Genomic DNA, 22,109 nt, shown 5'->3' with positions numbered 1-22,109 from the left:
CCCTCCCCTCCTCTGCATCCCCCTCCCTGCACTGCCTCCGTGTCGGTGCCGCCTCGCCCCCCCAGCCCACCGCCCCCCGTAGCCCTCGGCCCCGTCGCCCTCGGCCTCCTAGCTGCAACTCTCCAGCCCGCCCTGCCGTCCCCTGCCCTCCCCTCCCTTCCTCTCCTCCCCCTCCTCTGCCCTCCCCTCCTCTCCCCTCCTCTGCCCTGCCCTCCTCTCCTCTCCCCTCCCCTGCCCTCCTTTCCTCTCCCCTGCCCTCCCCTCCTCTCCCCTGCCCTCCCCTCCTCTCCCCTGCCCTCCTCTCCTCTGCCCTACCTTCCCCTCCCCTCTCCCCTCCCCTGCCCTCCTTTCCCCTCCCCTGCCCTCCTTTCCTCTCCCCTGCCCTCCCTTCCTCTCCCCTGCCCTCCCTTCCCCTCCCCTGCCCTCCCTTCCCCTCCCCTGCCCTCCTTTCCCCTCCCCTCCCTTCCCCTCCCCTGCCCTCCTTTCCCCTCCCCTGCCCTCCCCTCCCCTGCCCTCCCCTCCCCTCCCTCCCCTCCCTTCCCCTCACCCTGCCCTCCCCTCACCCTGCCCTCCCTTCCCCTCCCCTCTCCCCTGCCCTCCCCTCTCCCTGCCCTCCCCTCCCCTGCCCTCCCTTCCCCTCCCCTCCCCCTGCCCTCCCCTCCCTTCCTCTCCCCTCCCTCCCCTCCCTTCCCTTCACCCTGCCCTCCCCTCCCCTCCCCTGCCCTGCCCTCCGGCTCCGGGACCCAGGCAGCCGGGCGCCCCTTGCTCCCTCCTCCTGCTCTGCCCGCCCCACGCCCGCCTCCACCGTCCGTGGCCCCTGCGCCCCGCCCACCGTCAGCCCCGGCTTCTCCGCGGCTCCGCCCCGCCGCTGTCCGCTCACCTCATTTCTGTTTTCGCCTCCTGCCCGGTGTCATCCAGCAGGCACGGAACGGCGCCCTTTACACTTTGAGGGAAGAAACGAGGGACTCTAGAGTCAGATTCAGGAACGAAAGGGACCTCGAGAAAGTCGGAGGGCAGAAGCCTCCCAGAATAGCAACGTGTGGTTTAAACAAGGATGTGCATTAGCCATTGGGAACGCTGGCGGCGAGGTCTTTCCTTCAGGCCGCCGGGATGCAAACCCGCGTGTGCCCTGGGAGCTCTTCTTACTGTAATTCCCTCCTTAGGCACCCCAGCACCAAAGCCTAAGGAGCTCACAGATGGCTGGGGAACCCCAGCCCAGGTGACCAGAAAGCTAGCTGTGCAGCAGTCGGTTTCATTAAAGTAGGACTCGTTTGTTAGTGAACATTTATTTCAAAAAATACTCCTAATCCTCATGGAAGCTTCAAGTCCCACTGGGGCTTGACCTTTCGAAAGGGTGATCCACTCCGCATATCATTGAAAACGTGATTTTCTAAGCTTGGGAGAGAAATGATCTTTGTGTGTGTGCGCTCCAGGAACAATTTGAAAAATATGTATTTTTCAGGTGTTAAAGTTCCTTTTAAAAAAATCCTGAAATCCATTGATATTTTATTACTGTTTTATTTTGGCAGGTGTTTTTGTTGTTGTTGTTTTTAAATGGAAAATTCATTCTTAAGTTTATTGGGAAAGTTGAAAAATGAAAGAATGGTTAAGAAAAAGTTTTAAAAAGTGAGGAGAAAATATTTGCATTATCACACAGCAAAATATATTATATTGCAACTCTTTAGTAACTAAAATGGTATGATGCTAGAAGGAGAATTATGAACCAAATCCATGCAGAAATGAGGATCTGGTATGTTACAAAGATGGCATTTCAGATTAGTTGGAGGAAAGACAAAATTATTAAAGACGTGGCTTTTGGACAATTAACTCGTTATTTGAAATAAAGTAATTTATCTCACCCTGCATACAAAGAGAAACACAAGATAGATTAAAAGTTTAATGTAATATATAAAGTCCTAACAATTGAAAAAACAACTCAAAAGAATTTTTTAAAAGGAAAGCAAATGACCGATTTGAGTACCTAGAAATAAAAGCTTCTGCAGAATGAGAGACGGTTAAAAGACAAATGACAGATTGGGATAAAGTATTTATAATACACGCTTAACAGGGTCCTAATGTCTGGTGCACGCACAGTCTCTACAGACCAATGCATAAAGCCATCCAGTCCAGTGAGAAGCTGAACAAATTATATGACAGGTAATTCAGAGAAGAAATACAAGTAGCTAATAAATGTAAAAAGATTACTCAGGCTCAGAAGGGAATCAGGGAAAATGCAAGTTAGAACAGCAATGAGAACAATTTTCTTTTTTTTTTTTCAGATGCCGTTTTGTATCTGTCAGGCTAGGGGGAAAATTGTCCTGGCAAAGATGGGGGAAAGTAAGGTTCTTTCCAGCTCTGTTAATAAGAATGCAACTTAATACAATATGAGGGGGTTTTTTTGGAGGGCAATTCTGCATTACTTAGCTCAATTAAAAATGCATAAATTCTTTGTCTTATAAATTTTATAGAGGTTTCTACTCCAGGGAAGTATTGGTATACTTTGATAAAGACAGATCCACACTTTGTAGCATAGGTTTGAACCATTTTGAATTAATTTATATATATATATGGTGTACAGGAAGGGTCCAACTTCATTTTTTTTGCATGTGGCTATCCAGTTTTCCCAGCACCATTTATTGAAGAAACTGTCCTGTCATCATTGAATCTCAGCACCCTTGTCGTTTGATTTTTTTCAGCGATTCCATTATTCTAATAATAATGCCTTTTCCCTCCCCAATAAACATTAATCTGAAAATTTCATCTGTACAGAGTTGAAACTTGGGAGGGCAGTAAGTGTATGTAGGTGGTGGGATAGGTGGCTATGTGATTGCATTCCTTGTGTTTATTTAAAATACTGATCAGGCAATTTTTATTTTACTTTATTATTTTTTTTTTTTTTAGGCAGGGCTAAGCTTTAACGTGAGTGATTCAAGCTCAAGCCTAGAGCATCATCAGTTATGCTCCCTAGAACGAGCAATGGGTGTTTGGTCACAGACCCGAAAGTTCTTACTTCTAAGAAGGGCCTTTTCTGTGCTAGGAAATTCTATTTCTATGCTGACTCTGAGCCTGGGAGTTTGGAAACAAGGGTTTATTGAGTTCTTTTTTTTTTAAACCTCATCTGAGGATATGTTTATTGATTCTAAAGAGAGAGGAAGGGAAGTGGGAGAGAGAGAGAGAAACATTGATCAGTTGCTTCCGGTATTTGCCCTGACCCAGGACCAAATGCAAAACCCTTTTGGTGTACAGGACAGTGTTCCAGCCAACTGAGCAACTCAGCAGGAGCTTCAGTTCCTTTTATTAGGACCACCATCCAGCCTCTTCCTCACATCTTCCCTCTGCGACTCCACCCTTCCCTTTCTCCTCTCTGCTGTCCCTTTTCACTCTTGGTCCCTCCTGGGATCCCATCCCAATCAGAAGGGCTATTCCAAGGCTGCTAGAAACGTTCACCACATGGTATTTTTTCCCAATGACGGCTTTATCTCTCTGGGCAGTTAAATAGTGTTTTCACCCACTGCTATCTGCTTGTGAATTAGAGGTGGAAACTCTGGGGTAAGAGGTTAAGACTTGTTTAAGCCCTGGGAGACAAAGTCAGTAGTGGGGTTAGAATGGGACTTTAAAAATTCTTAGCAAAGATTAAGAATTTCTCTGCCTGGCGTCAGTTCTAAGGATTGTGCTTCTAGATAAGAGCTAAAGATGGGGAAAGGGAAGTTGCTTTTTCCTTTGTCATCCCTGGGCAAGGACTGACCAACCAGGGAGCACTGAAGGGGAGGAAATGGAAAATGCCTAACGTGGTTGCTTGCTTTTAGAGGCTCTGTCATGTGGAAAGACCACTGGCCTGATGGCCTGAGCGTGGGTCCTGCTCTTGACCCTGTGGCTAACCCACGGTGTGCACTTTGCCTTCACTTAATCACTTCAGCCATCATAATACCTCTATTATGGGATAATTGAACTAAATCATCTTTAATGTTGTCTTTTCTACGCGCCGTGTATTTTGAGGGTGCGTTTGATAGTCGCAGGTTAGAAGGTGCCTGGTTTTAGCACTTAGGGCTAGTGTCGTCTTCTCTTGCTCCCACCCTCAGCCCTATCCCTTATTCACGGTGTGTGCTTATATTTCTTCATAGACTCTCATGGGGTTTGTCTTTTGCACGCCCTACAGGAAGAAGGCGGAATAAATAATCGAGACACACATATGCATATATGAAAGGGTCAGGCAAGCACTCCCTTCTGTGCTTAATTCCTGGTTTCTCAGGGAATGTCACAAGCGGAGTCCCTAACACTCGGAGGCAGAGGCTTTGACTAGACAAGACTGTTAAGACGGCTATGCCGCTGAAACTAACCAGTCAGTTCAGTGAACTAGTCAATTGAAATTCTGATGGAATGACTTGTTTTCCAGATGGCCTAGATAATTAGTCATCTCACCCTGGGCAGGTTTGTGCTAGCAGTTTGTACTGCTCTAGATTTTAGTAAGTTTAATATTGGGGAAAATCAGAGCTCAGAGAGCTCTCACTCTTGCTGTGCAATGATGGATGATACCAAGTCCCCCTAGCATGTGTCATTCTTTAGCCTGAAGACTTCCAGGTGAGTATACCTTTCACCCTCGTGGCTGCCCTACCTCTGGCCACACGTGGGGCCACCCAGGTGTTCTCCACATGAAATATAACCAGTGTTATGCCCAAAGCTACCACTTCCTAGCCATTCAGAAACAACAAACAACACGTTAATGTATAGACAGAGGATATTTAAACCTTTATCTCGGAAGACCAAGGTTCAGGATCACAGAGCCAGGATCTGGCAAAATGTAAGTCACCCTTATTCAAATGTTAGAAGTAGGTGTTATTTATGTTAAGATATGTTAACATATGAACCCAGGAATTTCCCTTAACTTACACCTAAAAAACACAACACACATATGTACATTCATATGAAGACTTGTTAGAAATACGCTTTCCCTTCAGTAGACCTTTTATACACTTAAATATTTTAAAATGCCACTTGTTTTACTGAATCAATGTTTTTGTAATCTGGTTAATTCAGTTGAAGTAGTCTCATGGTTCCACCACAAGATCCTGAGGGTAGATGGGGTATGGAAAAGTCTTCTATGCATCTGTCCTAGAATCACCCACAGACTGTATTGGGCCTGGGATATTCCTCATCATGACAATGTGCTCATTGTGTGTAGTCTGTTTCCACAAGCACAGTGGAACCACACATTTCTTAGAGTCTAAGCTCACAGTCATGTACAGTTTTATTCAAATACTAGTTTTCTTAAAAGCAGGAGTTACAGAATTGTATTATATTCTTTATTTTTGTGGGACATTATATCCATTCATTATTGAATTGCCTGATTTGGGAAAGTATCTCTTGTTCATTTCTAAGAAATTAAAAAATATGTGAGAAAGTATTTAATGACTTGGTTTAGTCGAGGCTTGTCCTGATAACAAGTTAGGCTTCTATGGATTGTAATTACTGTTGCAAGAAATTACTTGTCTCTTAATATTGTTTACAATTGTATTTCTTGAATTTTCTTTCACAGAAGAGTTCCGGTCACAAATGCATATGTGATGCATTTTGACATGTACTGCTAAGATGACATGCAGAAATGAAAGCCACACACCTGTTTTAGTATTCTCAGATGTGATTAGATGTACTTTATCATGTCTTTATGCTGCTGACCTATAAGAAAAAAACAAAACACTAAAAAAGGGTAACTACAGCTAGGACCTGCAACCTCGATGCTTCTGGGATGACCTGGGACATGACAAGGAGAGATTTTATTACAGCACATTCACACCTCATCTGAGCCCTCAACCTGGATTCATACACGTTTCCTTCATTGGCAGTTGTCACCAGACACTTTGCCTTCCAGGATGGCAGACAGTCTCCCTACAGAGTTTGATGTGGTTGTTATAGGGACAGGTTTGCCTGAATCCATCCTTGCAGCTGCGTGTTCAAGAAGTGGTCAGAGAGTTCTACATGTTGATTCGAGAAGTTACTATGGAGGAAACTGGGCTAGTTTCACCTTTTCAGGATTGCTCTCCTGGTTGAAGGAGTGTCAGCAAAACAGTGACACAGGGGACGAAAGTACTGCTGCATGGCAAGACCTGATCCATGAGACAGAAGAAGCCATCACTCTTTGTGGGAAGAATGAAACCATACAGCACCCAGAAGTGTTCTGTTATGCCAGTGAGGATGACAATATTGAAGAGATTGATGCTTTGCAGAAAAATCCTTCCTTGGTAGCATCTAGTACCCCTAGTAAACCTCTGGATTCTGCATGCCTACCTGAAGAAGCACATTCATATGTTACTAGCCATGAAATGCCTGCCAAAGACACTCCAACACATGATGGAGAAAGTTTACCAGAAGTAACTGATATAGCGGAAACTCAGGAGAAAGAAAAATATTGTGGAGATACTATTTCTATACCCACAGTTTCAGATGGAGATAAAGATGAAAACAAACCTGTGGTAGAAGACAACACTGTTCACCCAAAGAAAAATAGGATTACTTACCCTCAAATAGTAAAAGAAGGCAGGAGGTTTAATATTGACTTGGTATCAAAGCTTCTGTATTCTCAAGGATTGCTAATTGATCTTTTAATCAAATCCAATGTTAGTCGTTATGCTGAATTTAAAAGTGTCACTAGGATCCTTGCGTTTCGAGAAGGGAAGGTAGAGCAGGTGCCTTGTTCCAGAGCAGATGTCTTTAATAGCAAAGAGCTCACTATGGTGGAAAAGAGAATGCTAATGAAGTTTCTTACATTTTGCTTAGACTATGAACAACATCCTGATGAGTACCAGGATTTTATGCAGTGTCCCTTTTCAGAGTACTTAAAAACTAAAAAGCTAACCCCCAACCTCCAGCATTTTGTCCTGCACTCAATCGCAATGACAGAGTCGTCCTGCTCCACAATAGATGGCCTGAAAGCAACACAACACTTCCTCCAGTGTCTTGGGCGGTACGGCAACACTCCGTTTTTGTTTCCCTTGTATGGCCAAGGAGAAATCCCCCAGTGTTTCTGCAGGATGTGTGCAGTTTTTGGTGGAATCTATTGCCTTCGCCATAAAGTACAATGCCTTGTAGTTGACAAAGAATCTGGGAGATGTAAAGCAATTATAGATCACTTCGGTCAGAGAATAAATGCTAAGCATTTTATTGTGGAGGATAGTTTCCTTCCCAAGGACACATGCTCAGATGCGCAGTATAAGCAGGTCTCCAGGGCAGTGCTCATTACAGATCATTCCGTGCTAAAGGCAGATTCAGATCAGCAGATCTCCATTCTCACAGTGCCTCCAGCGGAACCAGGAGCGAGCGCCATTCGGGTTATTGAGTTATGTTCCTCAACCATGACATGCATGAAAGGCACCTACCTGGTACATCTGACCTGTTTGTCATCTAAAACAGCAAGAGAAGACTTAGAACCGGTGGTGGAGAAACTGTTCATCCCTTATGCTGAGGCAGAAATAGGCAACGAAGAACTTGCAAAGCCAAGACTCTTGTGGGCGCTTTATTTTAACATGAGAGATTCCTCGGGGGTCAGCAGGAGCTCCTATAAGGGCTTACCTGCCAACATCTATGTCTGCTCTGGGCCTGACTGTGGACTGGGGAGTGAGCATGCGGTCAAGCAAGCTGAAGCTCTTTTCCACGAGATCCTTCCAGGTGAAGACTTCTGCCCCCCACCTCCAAACCCAGAAGACATTATCTTTGACGGTGGTGATAAGCAGCCAGAGGCTCCTGGAACCAATACTATCATAATGGCCAAACCAGAGTCCTCTGAAGGAAGCAAAAACCTAGAAAGCCCAGAGAAGCACCTTCAAAATTAGAGGGGAAAAAGGGAAACTGGAAATGCTACTTTGGGCCTTCCCCTTAGCATCAGAATATCTCATTTAAAGGACAGTTTCCTAGATGAGCAATGAGAAGTGCTTGTATGATGGTGCTGTGCAGGTGCTGACTTTAATGCTGTTTCAGACATTCAGTCATTGAGTGTCTTTGTTAACCTATCATTAACGGATTTCTTAGTTATTGGACTGTTTTTTGTTTGTTCCAGAATGTTCCATGAACCAGAATTTTAAACAGGGTTAGCTTTAGCTTAGTATTGGGTATATATGTAAGGGTTCCATATTAGCAACTCTGCTTAAAGGAAGGTAATACTGTATCTGCCGATGATCTTCAGATTTTTTTCTCTACAATGACAATGTCTAAGGAGTATTGTACTTTCCAGCTATTAAATTTGCACCTCTGAGTAAAACACACACAACAAATTATGTGGGTCTTTTGTATATAATATAGACATATTTATGGTAGCAATAGCAATTAATACAAGTGCCAATATAAAATACATTTGTCTAATGAAAAGATTAGCTTTGCATGATCCTTTATTGTGAAGGTCTGATGTTTACAGTATGTCTTACTGTTGAATTCTACTGGACCCCTGTAACCCAGGAGGCAAGGTTGCCACCACAATCTCCTACATTAGAAACAGTGCCAGAGAGTTCGGTTACTTGTCAAAGAGCTCATTCCTAGGAGGTTCAGTCACGGAAAATCTAGGGGATAAGATTAGTTCTGATTTAATACTTCAGAAAATTTCTGCAGACCCCTGCTCTGGCACCTAAAAGAAAAGAATTTCCGACCAGTAACTCAGGCAAAAAGAAAAAATAAACTTGCCCCAGGAAACAGATACTTCAGAATGACTGTTGTGAAATTCCCAAGGAGAAACCTTGTGTGTCCATTTTAACCTGGGGTTGATTTGCCCAGCTTTCAACCACAGGAATTAGCAGCACTAACTGCAACTGACAGGAACGAATGTAAGAAGAATTTGCCACGTCCCTTGGGTTGTGCCCACCCCAACTGCCTTCATAATCGCTCTGCCTCTTGACTGGGATCTATCTAGAAGGTTGAAATACATGTTTTTCCAGAACCACCAGAAGTCATAAAGCTGTTAGTCCAGTGGTGAAAGCCTGTGGAGCTGTCAGAAGAGGTCAACTCTCTTTTAGTCCCATTGCATTCCTCAGTCAGAGGATGGGAATTCTGTAGGGAGAGAGCCCTGCAGGGACAGTTTCTGTTAAATGAGCCTTTACTCTGTGCTGGGCATTTACATGCTCTCTCATTACGGCTGCTCAGCCCTGAGAGGCGGGTGTCATTGGATCCATTTTCAAAGAGGAAATCAAGATTTCATTCCTCATTTGCTCAGAGCCTGGTGTGTGGAAGAGCCAGCATTGGGATCCAGGCTTTCGTGATTTCAAAGTCTTTCCACGAACGTCGACTTCGAAGAGCGCAGGCGCTGTAGAAGGAGTGCTGCTCAGGAAAGTCAGCCTAGTTTTGCTGGTGAGTAAAAGGAGACAGGAATTGGTCTCCAAGCTCATCACTGAATCAGAAAGGCGGGAAGATTAGGAGTAATTAAAAATAAATTTAGCTTAGAGCTGTGGACCTCACTGAGACAGAATTTGGCTAAGTTTTGACAAAACAGTGCTTTTTAATAACGTATCTTTTGATCTGAACATCGTGTCATAAAACAATACAGATGTACTAAGCCAAAAAAATGCTCTGAATAGTCTTTGCTGCTCCCATGTATGAGGAAAATGGAAGGAGAAAGACTTAACTAATTTACACCTTACACCTTCAGAAGTCATAAAATGGTATTTTGCTATGTTGAAAGCCATCTAAAAATATTAATAAAAGTCCACCATTAAAAATCCAAATGGTGGATCCTAATGTTTAAATCCAGCCAAAATGCCTGAAATAGACCTAAAACTTAGTCATTAAAATGAAAAAGTATTTAAGATGATAAATGAGATGGAGGTGAAGGTCATCCAGACCTTTTGAAAAAATTTTGGTTTCCACACAAATATTATAAGAATGTGAGGAAAGGAACAATGAATTCCAAAAGATGACAGAGACAGACATAATCAAAACAGGAAAAAAGTGTTAAACAAATCCAAGATAAAGGTGATTTTGAAAACTAACAAAATGAGTATGCTACTTTCTACTTGGATGTAAAATAAATCGGAAGTGAGAGAAGTAACCAATACAAAGCCTTGGAAAACTAGGCAGTGTTATAACCTGTAATTTCCTGATGAGTTGGAAACCTACCCTAATGGGCCTATTGGTGTAGTTTTCAAATGTTCAAAGAATAAATATCTCTGTGTCCTGAAAGACCATAGGCTGATATTTGCATTTTGAAAAGGATTTCGTTCTGAATACATGCAAAATATTGCCAAGTAATAACAAAGTGCAGGCATCCCTCATTTCATTGCGCTTCTCTTTATGGCGCTCTCTAGAGGTTGTGGTTGTTTTTTTTTCCAGTTGAAAGTAAGACCCTCCACTGGCAAAAAGATTATGACCTGCATTTTTTAGCAATGAAATATTTCTGTAGACATGCTATGCACACTTAATAGACTACAGTGTAGTGTAAACATAACTTACATGCACCAGAAAACCAAAAAATTTGTGTGACTTTATCACTATACTCGCTTTATTGTATAACCGAAATCTGTGGGGTATGCCTGTAACTAGTCACTATGACTCAGGATTATAAGGCCAGTGTTCAACAGGGCAAAATAGTAAAAAATTCAAGCTGTTAAATACAGGTTACTTTAAACATCTGAGTAACATTTATCATTCATCTTAGTTTTAATTATCTCTGGTAATGCTTTTGTTGGTTTCTCATAGTGTGATAAGTAATTACTTAAAACCAAGAACTAGCATTTCTACTGGGAAAATATATATGAAATATTTCTCAAGCAGAAATCAAACAGTCTTGACACCGTTTTTATTTATATGTGGTTGAAGGAGCTTGTAATAAAACCTTAATGCGCATTCACAAAATGAGAAAGACAAGGAAAGAAAATATTTTCTATGACATGGATTTGTAACTAGTGAACCCAATAATATATAAACTGACAATAAAAGACTATAATTAAGGAAGTCGCAGGATATACAATCTTCAAGAATTTCATTTCTAGATTCCAACAGTGACAAACTAAAATTTAGAAAGTGTTTGGATATTAATATATATGAGCCATCTAAAGAAAGTTATACAACTCTATTGGGATAAATTAAGAAAGATAGAAGCAGGTGGAGGGAAATAGGGAGTCCAAAAACCAAAATTAGAGTCCTCACCTCACTAATTACCGGTTGTATGGTCTTGGGAAAATCACTCCTAGCTTCTCTTTCAGCATCTATAAAATAGAAGTAATACTTCACAGAATTATTCTGAGGATTAAGTTAATGTACATGAAATATCTAAAAAAGGAAAGGCAATAGGTGACGTTAGGATGCAGGATTTACCTCATTGCCACTTAACATTCCAAGTGGATGCTTTAGATAATATGACAGAATTGTGATAAATTATGTAGGAAAATAAACAAGCAAACTTAAGGGAAAAATGGGAGTCATACTTCAAATCCTTAAAATGTGCTATTAAACAACCTTTCTAAATATACTATGCACTGAGTAGAAAGTTTAACAGACTAATAAGCCAATTGGAAAGAAAGAAATGCATGACTGCCGGTAGAAAGACAAGCTGGATGTCAGTATAAAAAAAAATTACACCCACATTATATAATAACTTCATTCCAGATGAATTAAAATGTTAAGTATCAAGGTAAAAAAAAGCACTACAATTCTCATCCCAATAACAGTAGAAAAAAAAACTTTATTGCACTGAAAATCATTATTGACTGGTAGATGAGATTAACTAAAACAAAATGGAAAATATACTAAATAAGAAAACTGAAGAAGAGATGGGATTTTAAAAAGCTACGTGCATTATATATGAATCAAGTGCTTAATATCTTTTAAAAGGGAGGTGCAAATCCATCAGGTTTTCTACTCTTTACTAGGCAAATTTATTGAAAGAATTGATTCAAATGAGAAAATACAAATAAAAGTAAATTCTTAGGATGATATTCAGATCTCCTAATATAAAAAAATGCAAATTGAAACAACTTTGACCTAGTTCATGCTATAGCAAAAGTGTTTCAACTGCATGTTCCTAATACCAGTAGCATTGTTATATCAGTAGTTTTTTAAGAGAACTATTTAGAAAAATATAAGAGATCTATAACCAGTCTCTCTTTTGATAGATCTAACTCACTTGAGAAGCATATGTAAACTACTTGCATAAAGATATTTCTAGTACTTCCATTCATTGAAGTTGTTTTTTAAAAAGCCAAGTAATTGGGAAATGTCTAAATACAATTTTGTGTATTGCTATTGCTATCAAAAACTGTTATGTAGCCATTAAATGATATTCATATATGTAAAATTGTATGGGAAAATGTTTAAATGAGACTCAAAAGTGTTAGAACATAAATTATATTTACTGATTATATTTATGTACCTTGAAAAGGATCAGAAGAAAACAATATTGGAATTTAACAGTAAGAGGTTATTTTTTTTTTTCTGTAAGATACTGATGTGTGCAATGAAAAATAAAAGATTAATTGTGTAATGGTGTACTGAATTGGTGAGAAATTATTGATTCCTTGGAAACGCCTAAAATTTTCCTTTAAGTTAAAAAATATATATATTTTAAAATGTTAAATTCAAAAGATAATCTCCAAAAATGTTGATATAAAGTTTTACAACTGCTGGGAAGCATTCTTGGTCAGAATGGATTTTGTATCTTTTGTGTATTTTCTGTTACCCAGCATTAAGAAATAAGGAGTTATTTTGTGGTGGCACTTTTTTTTTTTTTTAATGGAAACTTCAGAACCAGAGGCGGAAATATAGAAATAGTATTCATGCATTCCAGGACACCAGCATGAAGACATTGCATACTAGCTAATGTTCCCAAATCCAAGAGTACACTCCATGTGGGCATCTTGGAGGTCCGGGAAGTGGTGGTTGGATTTGGGTTCCTTCAAGTGGCCAAGCCTGGGTCTGAGGAGTGTTTTCTGGGAGACCTGTGCTGAGGACAGATCTCAGGGGACTGAGGACACTGGCTGACCTCTCTTGTCAGCCTGAGAGATCCAAATCGAGGTGACTCAATTCTACAAGCATCCGTTGGACATCAACTGTGGGTTATCCGTTGGCATTATTCTAGGGATTACAGATAGAAAAATAAGACAGGTCCTCTGTACCTGAGAACCATTCTCGTGGACATACATAGCTTTTACCATAATGAGAACCAAGATGTTTTCCACCCATCACCCCACCCCAAAAAAAAGCCTTTTATTAAACAGCTGGAAACAAGTAGCTTAAAAGTTAAATGGTAGATTGGTTAATAATTTCTGAAATCTCTTTCAGCTAATGATCAATTAATTATGAAGTTTCTGACATTAACCAGAATTTTATGTCTTGCCCGGGGGAAGGAGTGAATGTACACAAGACAGGGCCCCAGGAGCCCAAAGACTGCGAGCCAGGGAGCAGGACGTGGAAAGAGACCAAAAAGAGAGAAGCCCTTAAGAAAGGTCCAAGACCAAGAAATCTGATTGGGATCACTCTTGTTTACCTTCCTATTGTCAGCACAAATGGAAGATATGCTCGTGGCATTGAAGCAGTTGCTTCCTTTTTGAAGATCTGAAAATTTCTGAGCCTAGTATTTTTACTTTTATTATAACAAGGCATTGTTTCCAGTATCCTTCTTACTGACTTTTTAACCAACAACCCAATGTATTCACATTTCAACAGCAGGGGTCACAATACCTCCAGCCTTCCCTAAGGCCTCACCACAGAAGCTGAGAGGTTCAATTGAAAGAATTGGGCTCCATCATGAATATTGTGACAGCTATTCTGCTACAGCGTGCGTAGGAATCCTGCCTTTTCTCCTGACGTCAAACTGCATTTTCTTATGTGACCCTCAGGACAACTGTGTAAGGTAAGAAAGGGCAGATGTTTATACCCATTTTACAGCTAAGACTTGGCCGGACTAGTTCTCCTGGTAAGTTCGGATCCGTTCATTAGAATTGAAATGTAACTGTCCTGATTTGCCTTCATTACACAGAAAGATGCATATCACATAAATCACTATTTTAAAAGCGGTGGCTTCTAGAATTTTTGAGTACATTTATTCTTCAACAAATAAAACAATCATCCTATAAATTAAAACTTGTGTAATTAAAGTGGGCGGACATATGTTGGGAGAGGGAGAAGGCAGTTGATTATTTAAGCTCACACCTGAAACCAAAGCAAACTCGAATGAGTGTAACACATTTAACCAAGATTGGGAAAGGGTTTGGAAGACAGCAAATGGGTTTGGTTTGGGTCATACAGGTGACCAGGAGATGGTTCTGGAAGGTCTCTGAGGGCTAAGGGGTTCTGAATGTCTTAGCAGAGCAGTACTTCACGTTACTAAACAAGGAGGCGGGTTGCAGTGGGATCTATAACCCTGGTATCAGGGAGGATGATTCCAGGGGGGCAGGAATGTAGGAAGCAGGCCAGACAGAAAGCTATTGAAATAGTTGGGGTGAGATGATGAGGGTCTGAACTGGGGCAATAATCCTTAGGACAGAAGGACAGATTTGAGAACTGAGAAGATTCGATCAGTGTGGGTCACTGATTGGGTGTGAGAGCTGTTAGGAAGGAAATTGGAAGACAACTGAGCAGGAGCTGGCAGGTACAAACGGACCTATTGACATAACTCCTGCCCCTGGATTGGTCATGGACTAGGGAAATTTCTTTTCTAGGTAAACACTTCTTTTTCCCTCCTGGGCTTCTTAAGCCTCAAGGATGTGAGTCAGAGGCTGCCTGAGATTTAGGCCAAATAGGAGCAACCGAGCCAATCAATGATGGGGGGGGGGGGAGAGCCCTAACATTACATTAGTCCCTAGCTTCCAGGCTCGCATTATATTTCTATTGGACACCATGCCCGAAGCCACTGCCACTTTGGACTTCCAGAGACATACGATGATCTATTTTCTTTTTCCTTGAAGTGAAAAAACCAAAAGCTGGCATAGACAGAGGAGATGGGGCCCTGGCAGGTGTGGCTCAGTTGGTTGAGTGCCCCCATCCACCTGAGAAGTTGCCAGTTCCATTCCAGGTCAGGGCACATGCCCGGGTTGTGGGCTCGATCCCCCGCAGGAGGTGGCGGATCCATGGTTCTCTCTCATCAGTGTTTCCCTCTCCCTTACCCTACCTGTCTCTACAATCAGGAAAAACATATTAAAAAAAAAGAAAAGAAATAGGTGAGGGGTAGGAGAGAGGGCTTAGAAGTGAAGGGGAATTTCAAAAAGAACCTGGTATGAAATGTTGATACTGCAACAAGGTTGGGTAAACTAAGGTTTTAACGATTGATTTAGTAATTGAATCAAATGGGAATGCCTTTAAAATACTGATTACCAGGCCCCACGCCTGCATTCTGGGCCAGCGAGTAAACAGGGCAATTGTAAGTGGTTGCTGGGCAGTGGTTGGTTGTCATGCTTTGTGACATAATTAGAGGGGGGGAAACAACTATCCGGCGATATGGTAGTGGGGATTTAATTCATCTTCAAGTAGGTATTTTGACAAGTGGTGTTAAAAGCATTAAAAATCTACACACCTTCTCACCTAACAATTATATTGCCAAGAGTTTATCCTAAGGAGGTAACCAAGGATGTGTGTAAATACAGGGCTCATGGACTGTTCAGTGTGCACCCTGTGCCAGGCACTGTATTGTTGTTAAGTGATTTGTCATATTCAGTAACTGTTAATCTTCACCACAACTCTGAGTAGTTAGGCACTGCTGTTGCCCCAGTTTATAGTTAAAGAAGTGAAATCACCAGATTACCTTGTTCAAGGTCACACGAAACATGGAGGCTATGGAACCTGAGCTTCGTGTGACAGCCTTTTGTGTCCCGTGGATACTGTTTTGTGACTTGTCAGCTCAAAGGGATGGTCCAGTTCAGTGTCTCTTATGGGGGGGAGTTTACAGACTCCTAATATGCAGCCTCCTGAGCTTGGATTGAAAAATACAAGAGAGCCCAGAATGACACTGCTGGGAAGCTTCCCTGAAAGTTTTCCAATAACAAGGGATTTGGAATATGGAAAATATAACAAAGAATTTGATATAGAAAGATCTGTAGAGAACAAAAGATTACAAACGTAAGAGGAGTGATAGCATGAATTTCAGGGTGTGTTCTATTTCCCTGCCTGGTGTGATCCTGTTGTATCTGAAAATACATATATAAACTGGTCTCTCTGCTGAAGCATATCTCTACACGCTATTAATTAAATATGTAGGATCCCTTGGATGAAAGATGTCTAATAATAATAAATGAACAAAAGGCAAAATAATAAAGCGTGAAGATGAAAACCACTGAAACACTACGATGTGTGTGAAAATCGCATCGAAGAGTCACCCCACACAACGCTGCGGTCTGTAAGCATTCCCAGCCCTGTGCTCCCCGCTGGACAGACGCCCGATGTCGCTGCCCTGCTGTGAGGGATGAGGTCATGATGGGGAGACTGCGGCTGAAGCAGAGATGGGCCACCTGCGGGCAACCCTCCACGCTGGCTGGCGTGGGTGCAGGTGACACAAAAGGGAGCCCCAGTGCACCTCCCGGAGCAGACTTGAAAGGGAAGGAACCAGGGACATCTGTCGTGGTTCCCCGTGCTTTTCCATTGGTGACTGAGGCTGTGGAGGAAAAGCTGGCAAGTGAGCAGAGAGCCACAGGGAGGTGCTCTGAAGGGACATGTGACTTAATCTAGAGCGACCATTCCCTAAATCGGTGAGGATCAGCAGGGCTGTCTCCTGACCACACGGGCTCTCAGGCTGCGTCCCAGGTCCAGGAGAGCGGAATCCTCCAGGGCAGAGCTGGCAGTGGGCAGTTTAAGCTCTCCCCAGGATTTAAACACTCCCCCCCCAGGATGCTCATTTGTAGCTGTTTCTCAGCTGTTCCTACCCAGGGAGAAAGAGCTGCTGCTCAGATCTAAATTGGGCATGGAAAGGGACATTTAAATTCATAGGTGACGCTAACATAAGAAACCATTCAAACCTGTGAAGAATTTCTTGTGAGTTTATTTGAGCCAAACTGTCAGCATATGGCGGGGGAGCCAAAATCTCAATGGACTGAAATAATGCTCCTGAGCATGGCAGTTTTGCACCTGCTTTACAGATTACAATCAAAGGGGGAGCCCTAAGTGGGTTACAGGAAATCCGTTGGTGGTAGATTAGGGAGGTGCCACGAAGCAAAGGGGGAAACCTCTGGGATTGGATAAAAAGTGATAGACACACACTTCTTTTACAGAGGCGGGTGCAGAACAGTTAACAGTCAACAGTTAACTAGGTATCAATAACAATGAGAGGATTCCTGGTCTCTGCCCTGGAGCACTGAGGGCCCCCCCCCCCCCCCCCCCCCCCCCGAAAAGGGGGAAATTACTTTGTTTTGCAAAGGCCTGCGTTAATCAGGCATTGAATCTCAGATGCAAAAGACAATCCATAGGCTTAGTTAAAGTGCAAATTAACCTTTGTGAAGGAAAAATACCGCCTCAGGGCGTGACTACCTGCCACAAACCGCTTAAGTTGAAAAAAGTTTGCATTTCAGACCACCCTTTGTGGTTTCTTTAGGTCTGAGTTTGCAAGGCGGCCACGCAGGCCTCCCCGAGCTTGTCAGGTTTAGTTTGTGGCCCCTTTTCGTCCACAGAACCCAGTCGGACTATGTGGGAGAGAAGCTTGAAACTGGACTATGAATGGGCCTGGCTGCCAGCCCTGCTCTCAGCTCCTGGCTTTGCTCTGTGGCCTTAGGCAGGTGAAGCCTCCCTTCCTCGCCTCCAATTTCTCTGGCTCTTCCTCATTTGACGTCCTCAGCTCCGGATGACTAAGACCGAAAGAAATGACACTGGCCTGCCTGTCCAAACTGTCCCACACTAGTCACCAAGATGGGCTTTACATGTTACCACCTTGCGGATGTGTATTTTAAACTTAAATCACTTTGTCCCTGTATGGCACTGCCCGGAATAGAGCAATTATGTTTTTCCTTTACGCACCCTGACAAGCTTCTTATACACACACAGCACACACAATTACAGCTGAGTGTGCTGTATTTGTTCTAAAGAGAAATTTAAAAAATGAGTGTGTTTCAAACTCTCTACCCAAGTCACCTGCATGGTGGCAGAAAGGGGCTTAAAACAGAACCAATGTGCTGCCACCTGCTATAAAGCCTAAACTCCGAGCCTCTTTGAGAGCTTTGTAAATCATAAATGACTGAATTAACATTTAATTCGGTGCCTCTGAGATTCCCTCATTTTAATGTGCTCTTCTGGGCTATCTCAGATTTTCTTCACTAGGTGCCAGGTTAGTAATCCAGAAAGGACCACTTGGAAACTAGAATTGTCGTCGTAGGTGTGGAGTCACATGGCTATCCCATAACTTATTCATGTGTTGAACTTTTTCATAGAATTGAAAAGATCTCAAGCTTCCCCACTGAGCACGACTAGCTTGCTCTATCAGATCTTTCCAGAGACAATCCAAATGGGACTCCAGAGGTCTGGGCTCTCTTCCAAGCAGAGCCTTACTGATCTTGTGACCTTAGACTAGTCATGAATCTCAGCCCTTTTCCCACACTCTCATTCATTAAATGGGCATAATGAGTCCTTCCTTCCTCACATGTCTGCAAAGATCTAATGAAAAAAATACGTGAGACAGCATTTTGAAAATTAGGAAGTGCCTTACTTCTGCTATGTTGAATTATTGGTAGGAATCCCAATGGTACAAGCTCTGTCAGGCTCTCCGTGTTCACACAAGCTGTTTCCTCTTCCTGGAATAGAATGGACTGTCTTTTCCCCTCCCCACTCTGACCCCTCCTGACTTGCCTGATTAACATGTGCTTAATATTCAAGACTCACCCTGGTGGTAACTCTTCCCCTCCTACTGTCAGCCTTGGAGTTTCTCCTTAGACCCCCTTCTCTGGAATGTGAGCTCCTTGAAGGCATGGACACTGTCATATTAACTTTTTAATCTAACACATAGGAATTAACCGACCTGGGGTGTGGTCCAAGCAATACCTGTTCTAAGCAGCTGTTCTGTTTGGTGTAAACTTTCTTACCTAGAAAGTTTAGGTAACTCTTCTAGAGTCTAGACCATTGACTATTCCATGTGGACATCTACTGGCCAATGGGGGGAAAATGGCTTTTTTCTGGAACATTTGTACATATAATTACCAGAGTCATACATTTAAGCTCCAGACTCTACCCATTCCTGTGCTTTTTGCCAACTTTCTTCCACTACTCAACTGTTCAATAATAATAATACCTTATATATTACTGTTTTGACTAAATATATTTATATTCTCATTTAATATACACACACAGACAGCATTTGGTACAATGATTCCTATTTTACTGGTGAGGAAACTGAGGGTCAGAGATGTTAATTAATTTTCCCAAGGTTGTGGTAATTAAGTATCGAAATTGGAATTGAATCCAGGACTTGAGCCTCAAAAAAATATACCTCTATTATAGAATTTATCTCATTGTGTCATAATTACTTATTTCTCTGTTTATAATTCATCTTTGTTTTTCTACTGCCTAGGATAGTTCCTGGTATGTTGTATGTACATGGTATGTGATTTTTAAAATTTATTTTTATTGATTTCAGAGAGAGGAAGGGAGAAGGAGAGAGAGATAGAAACATCAATGAGAGTCATTGATCGGCTGCCTCCTGCACACCCCCTGCTGGGGATCGAGTGCTCAACCTGGGCTTGTGCCCTGACTGGGAATCGAACCGCGATCTCCTGGATCATAGGTTGATACTCAACAGATATGTGTTTTGATAAATGTTGTAAACGAATGCATAATCATCAAGCTATATCGCAAAGAACTCCACTCAAACTGATACATGGAGTTAACACTTGAATACCTCTTTGCACTTCCATGTTTTGTATGCACTACACCCTTGGCCTTGAAATATCTTGACCTTTGTCAACTTGATAAACTCCCTCCCATTCATAATTCAAATCTTGCCGTCTCTGAAAACCTCCCCAGTATTTCCCCAGGCAGATATAAGTACTTCCCTATTGCTTCTCCAGTTCCCCAGACACAGTTTTGTTTTAGCACTTACCACTTTCCTATAATTGCTTGTTTACCTGCCAGTCTTCTCCTTCAGCTGTAAGATCTTTATCCAGCATTTTAACAGCAGCATCAGTGCGGCCAACTTCCTATACGGCTGGCAGTTTGGGGCATGGTGTGTACCCTCATGTAAGCAATGCAGGAGGTTAAGCAATCTTGATCATGTGCCAATAAGATTACATTTTATACACTGCCGTCTCTATTGGAGTATGGATACCTCTGGGGGCACGTAAACTGGTCCTAATGGCTATGCAGGCCTAGGTTTATGAGAGCCAGTTTCTGAAATTCCCCACTTCCCTTTGTCTTCCTTCCTAGATATCAGCTCCCTGCTACCCAGACACTCCCTTTCTCAATTGCCCGTCTCCCACCTCACCAAGAAGGGTCAACTCTTCACCCTTTCCAAATTCAGTCTTACTGTGCAGTATTCCCAGTGCGGGTGGGGTGGCTGGGGAGAAGTCCCAGGGCAGCAAACAGAGGAATAATTTAAAATATTGATGACGATCTTGAGGAGCAAATGACCACTCAGGTGGTTCCCAATTATTTGCTTTTAGTGAAATTGAGTTGCTAGTTGGTAGATGACTGAAAATGGTTTTTGACAACACACACTCTAATTTTGGCATGTAAATTCAGGAGAGGTTAAGTAATTGATTATAGAAGAAATGTTCTTGTAGTCAGTAAGATTGAACAAAACAAAAACTCTTTCCATTATCTTTGGATTTACACGTGATCAAGAAATCTCTCTTTAACTTTATAAACAGGAAAAATAGGAGTAGAATTTATCCTATATTATTGTGGTATACGTAATAGTAACCCAGAGATAGATAAATCCTTTGCAGTGAGGGAAATCTACATTGATTATTTTAAGAGATATATTTCTGAGTAAATTTTTACTCAATATTTAACAAAATATTTTGATCAGTTTTATACTAATAGAAATTTTAATAATTTTAGGTTATTACTTTCTTTTTTCCTGGCTGCCTTGAGAATTCTTTCTTTATCAACTTATTATTATTATTTTTTTTGGTATCATTAACTTTTGACAGTTTTAATATGAGGTGTTTTGGAGAAGGTTTTGCACTGAGATAATTAGGTGTTTTCATAGTTCTTTTACTTGAGTGTCCAGTTCCTTTCTTAGGTATGGGGAATTCTTATCAATTATTTCTTTAAATAGGCCTACTGTTCTCTTCATCCATTTTCTTCTGGGATGCCCATTATCCTGTTCTTTTTAATGGAGCCATTCCTCATGGAATTTTTTCATTTAAAAAAAAAAAGAATCTTGATTCTTGCTGCTCTTCTACCTGAATCTTTTCTCAATTTCTATCTAGCTCATTAATTTTCTCTTCCATACTGTCTTCTCTATTTCCAGTGCTTTCTAGTGAATTCTTCATCTCACTTATTGATTTCTCCAGCTCCAGAATTTCTGATTGGTTCTTTTTTATAGTTTAAATCTCTTTGGGAAAGTACTCCTTCTGTTCATGAATTTTATATCTGAGCTCACAGAAGTGCCTTTCTGAGTTTTCTTGTATCTCTTCAAATTTCTTCCTGACTAGTATTTTGAATTCTCCATTATTTAGATGTGTCTTCCGTGATTGAGTTTGGTTTCTAGAGAACTGTCATTTTCTTTCCGTGTTACCATGTTACCTTGGTTGTTCACGGTGTTTGATGGGTTGCTCTTCCACCGTTGCATTTGAAGTAGTGGACACTTTTCTTACCTAGGTACCATTTTGATTTTAATAATTCAACAGTTCAATTAGTTATTTTTCTTTTGCTTCCCAGTAGCTGGTGATATAGTGCAAGTTTTTGTTTTCTTTTAAATGTTTAAAAAAATTTTTGATTACAGTTTACATTCAATACTATTCTGTATTAGTTTCAGATGTACAGCATAGTGTTTAGAAAACCATGTACTTTACAGAGTGGTCCCCCAGCCCTCCAGTGTTTCAAGTACCCACCTGGCCCCATACATAGTTATCACGATATTATTGACTATATTCCCTATGCTATAATTTACATCTCTGTGACTGTTCTGTAACTGCCAATTTGTACTTAATTTCTTCACCTTTTTCACCCAGCCCCCCAACCTTCCTCACCTCTGTCAACTGTCAGTCTGTTCTCTGTGCCTCCAGTGT

At 41.7% G+C, this 22,109-nt stretch overlaps 2 protein-coding genes across 2 annotated transcripts in view; both read left to right on the top strand.

Annotated features, from left to right (window-relative positions):
* The window catches only part of OPN3 (opsin 3), a 33,694-nt gene that overhangs the window by 405 nt on the left and 11,180 nt on the right, over positions 1-22,109 (top strand). The window lies entirely within an intron of this gene.
* CHML (CHM like Rab escort protein) lies at positions 849-9,606 on the top strand. The gene is made up of 2 exons (XM_016196042.2): positions 849-4,798; positions 5,534-9,606. Exon 2 carries the CDS (start codon positions 5,868-5,870, stop codon positions 7,821-7,823), a length of 1,956 nt encoding a protein of 651 aa, XP_016051528.2. The 5' UTR covers positions 849-4,798; positions 5,534-5,867; the 3' UTR covers positions 7,824-9,606.

Source organism: Miniopterus natalensis, chromosome 21, assembly GCF_054644295.1.
Source record: "Miniopterus natalensis isolate mMinNat1 chromosome 21, mMinNat1.hap1, whole genome shotgun sequence".
NCBI classification, from domain to species: Eukaryota; Metazoa; Chordata; class Mammalia; order Chiroptera; family Miniopteridae; genus Miniopterus; species Miniopterus natalensis.
This window is presented reverse-complemented; position numbering and strand designations above follow the sequence as displayed.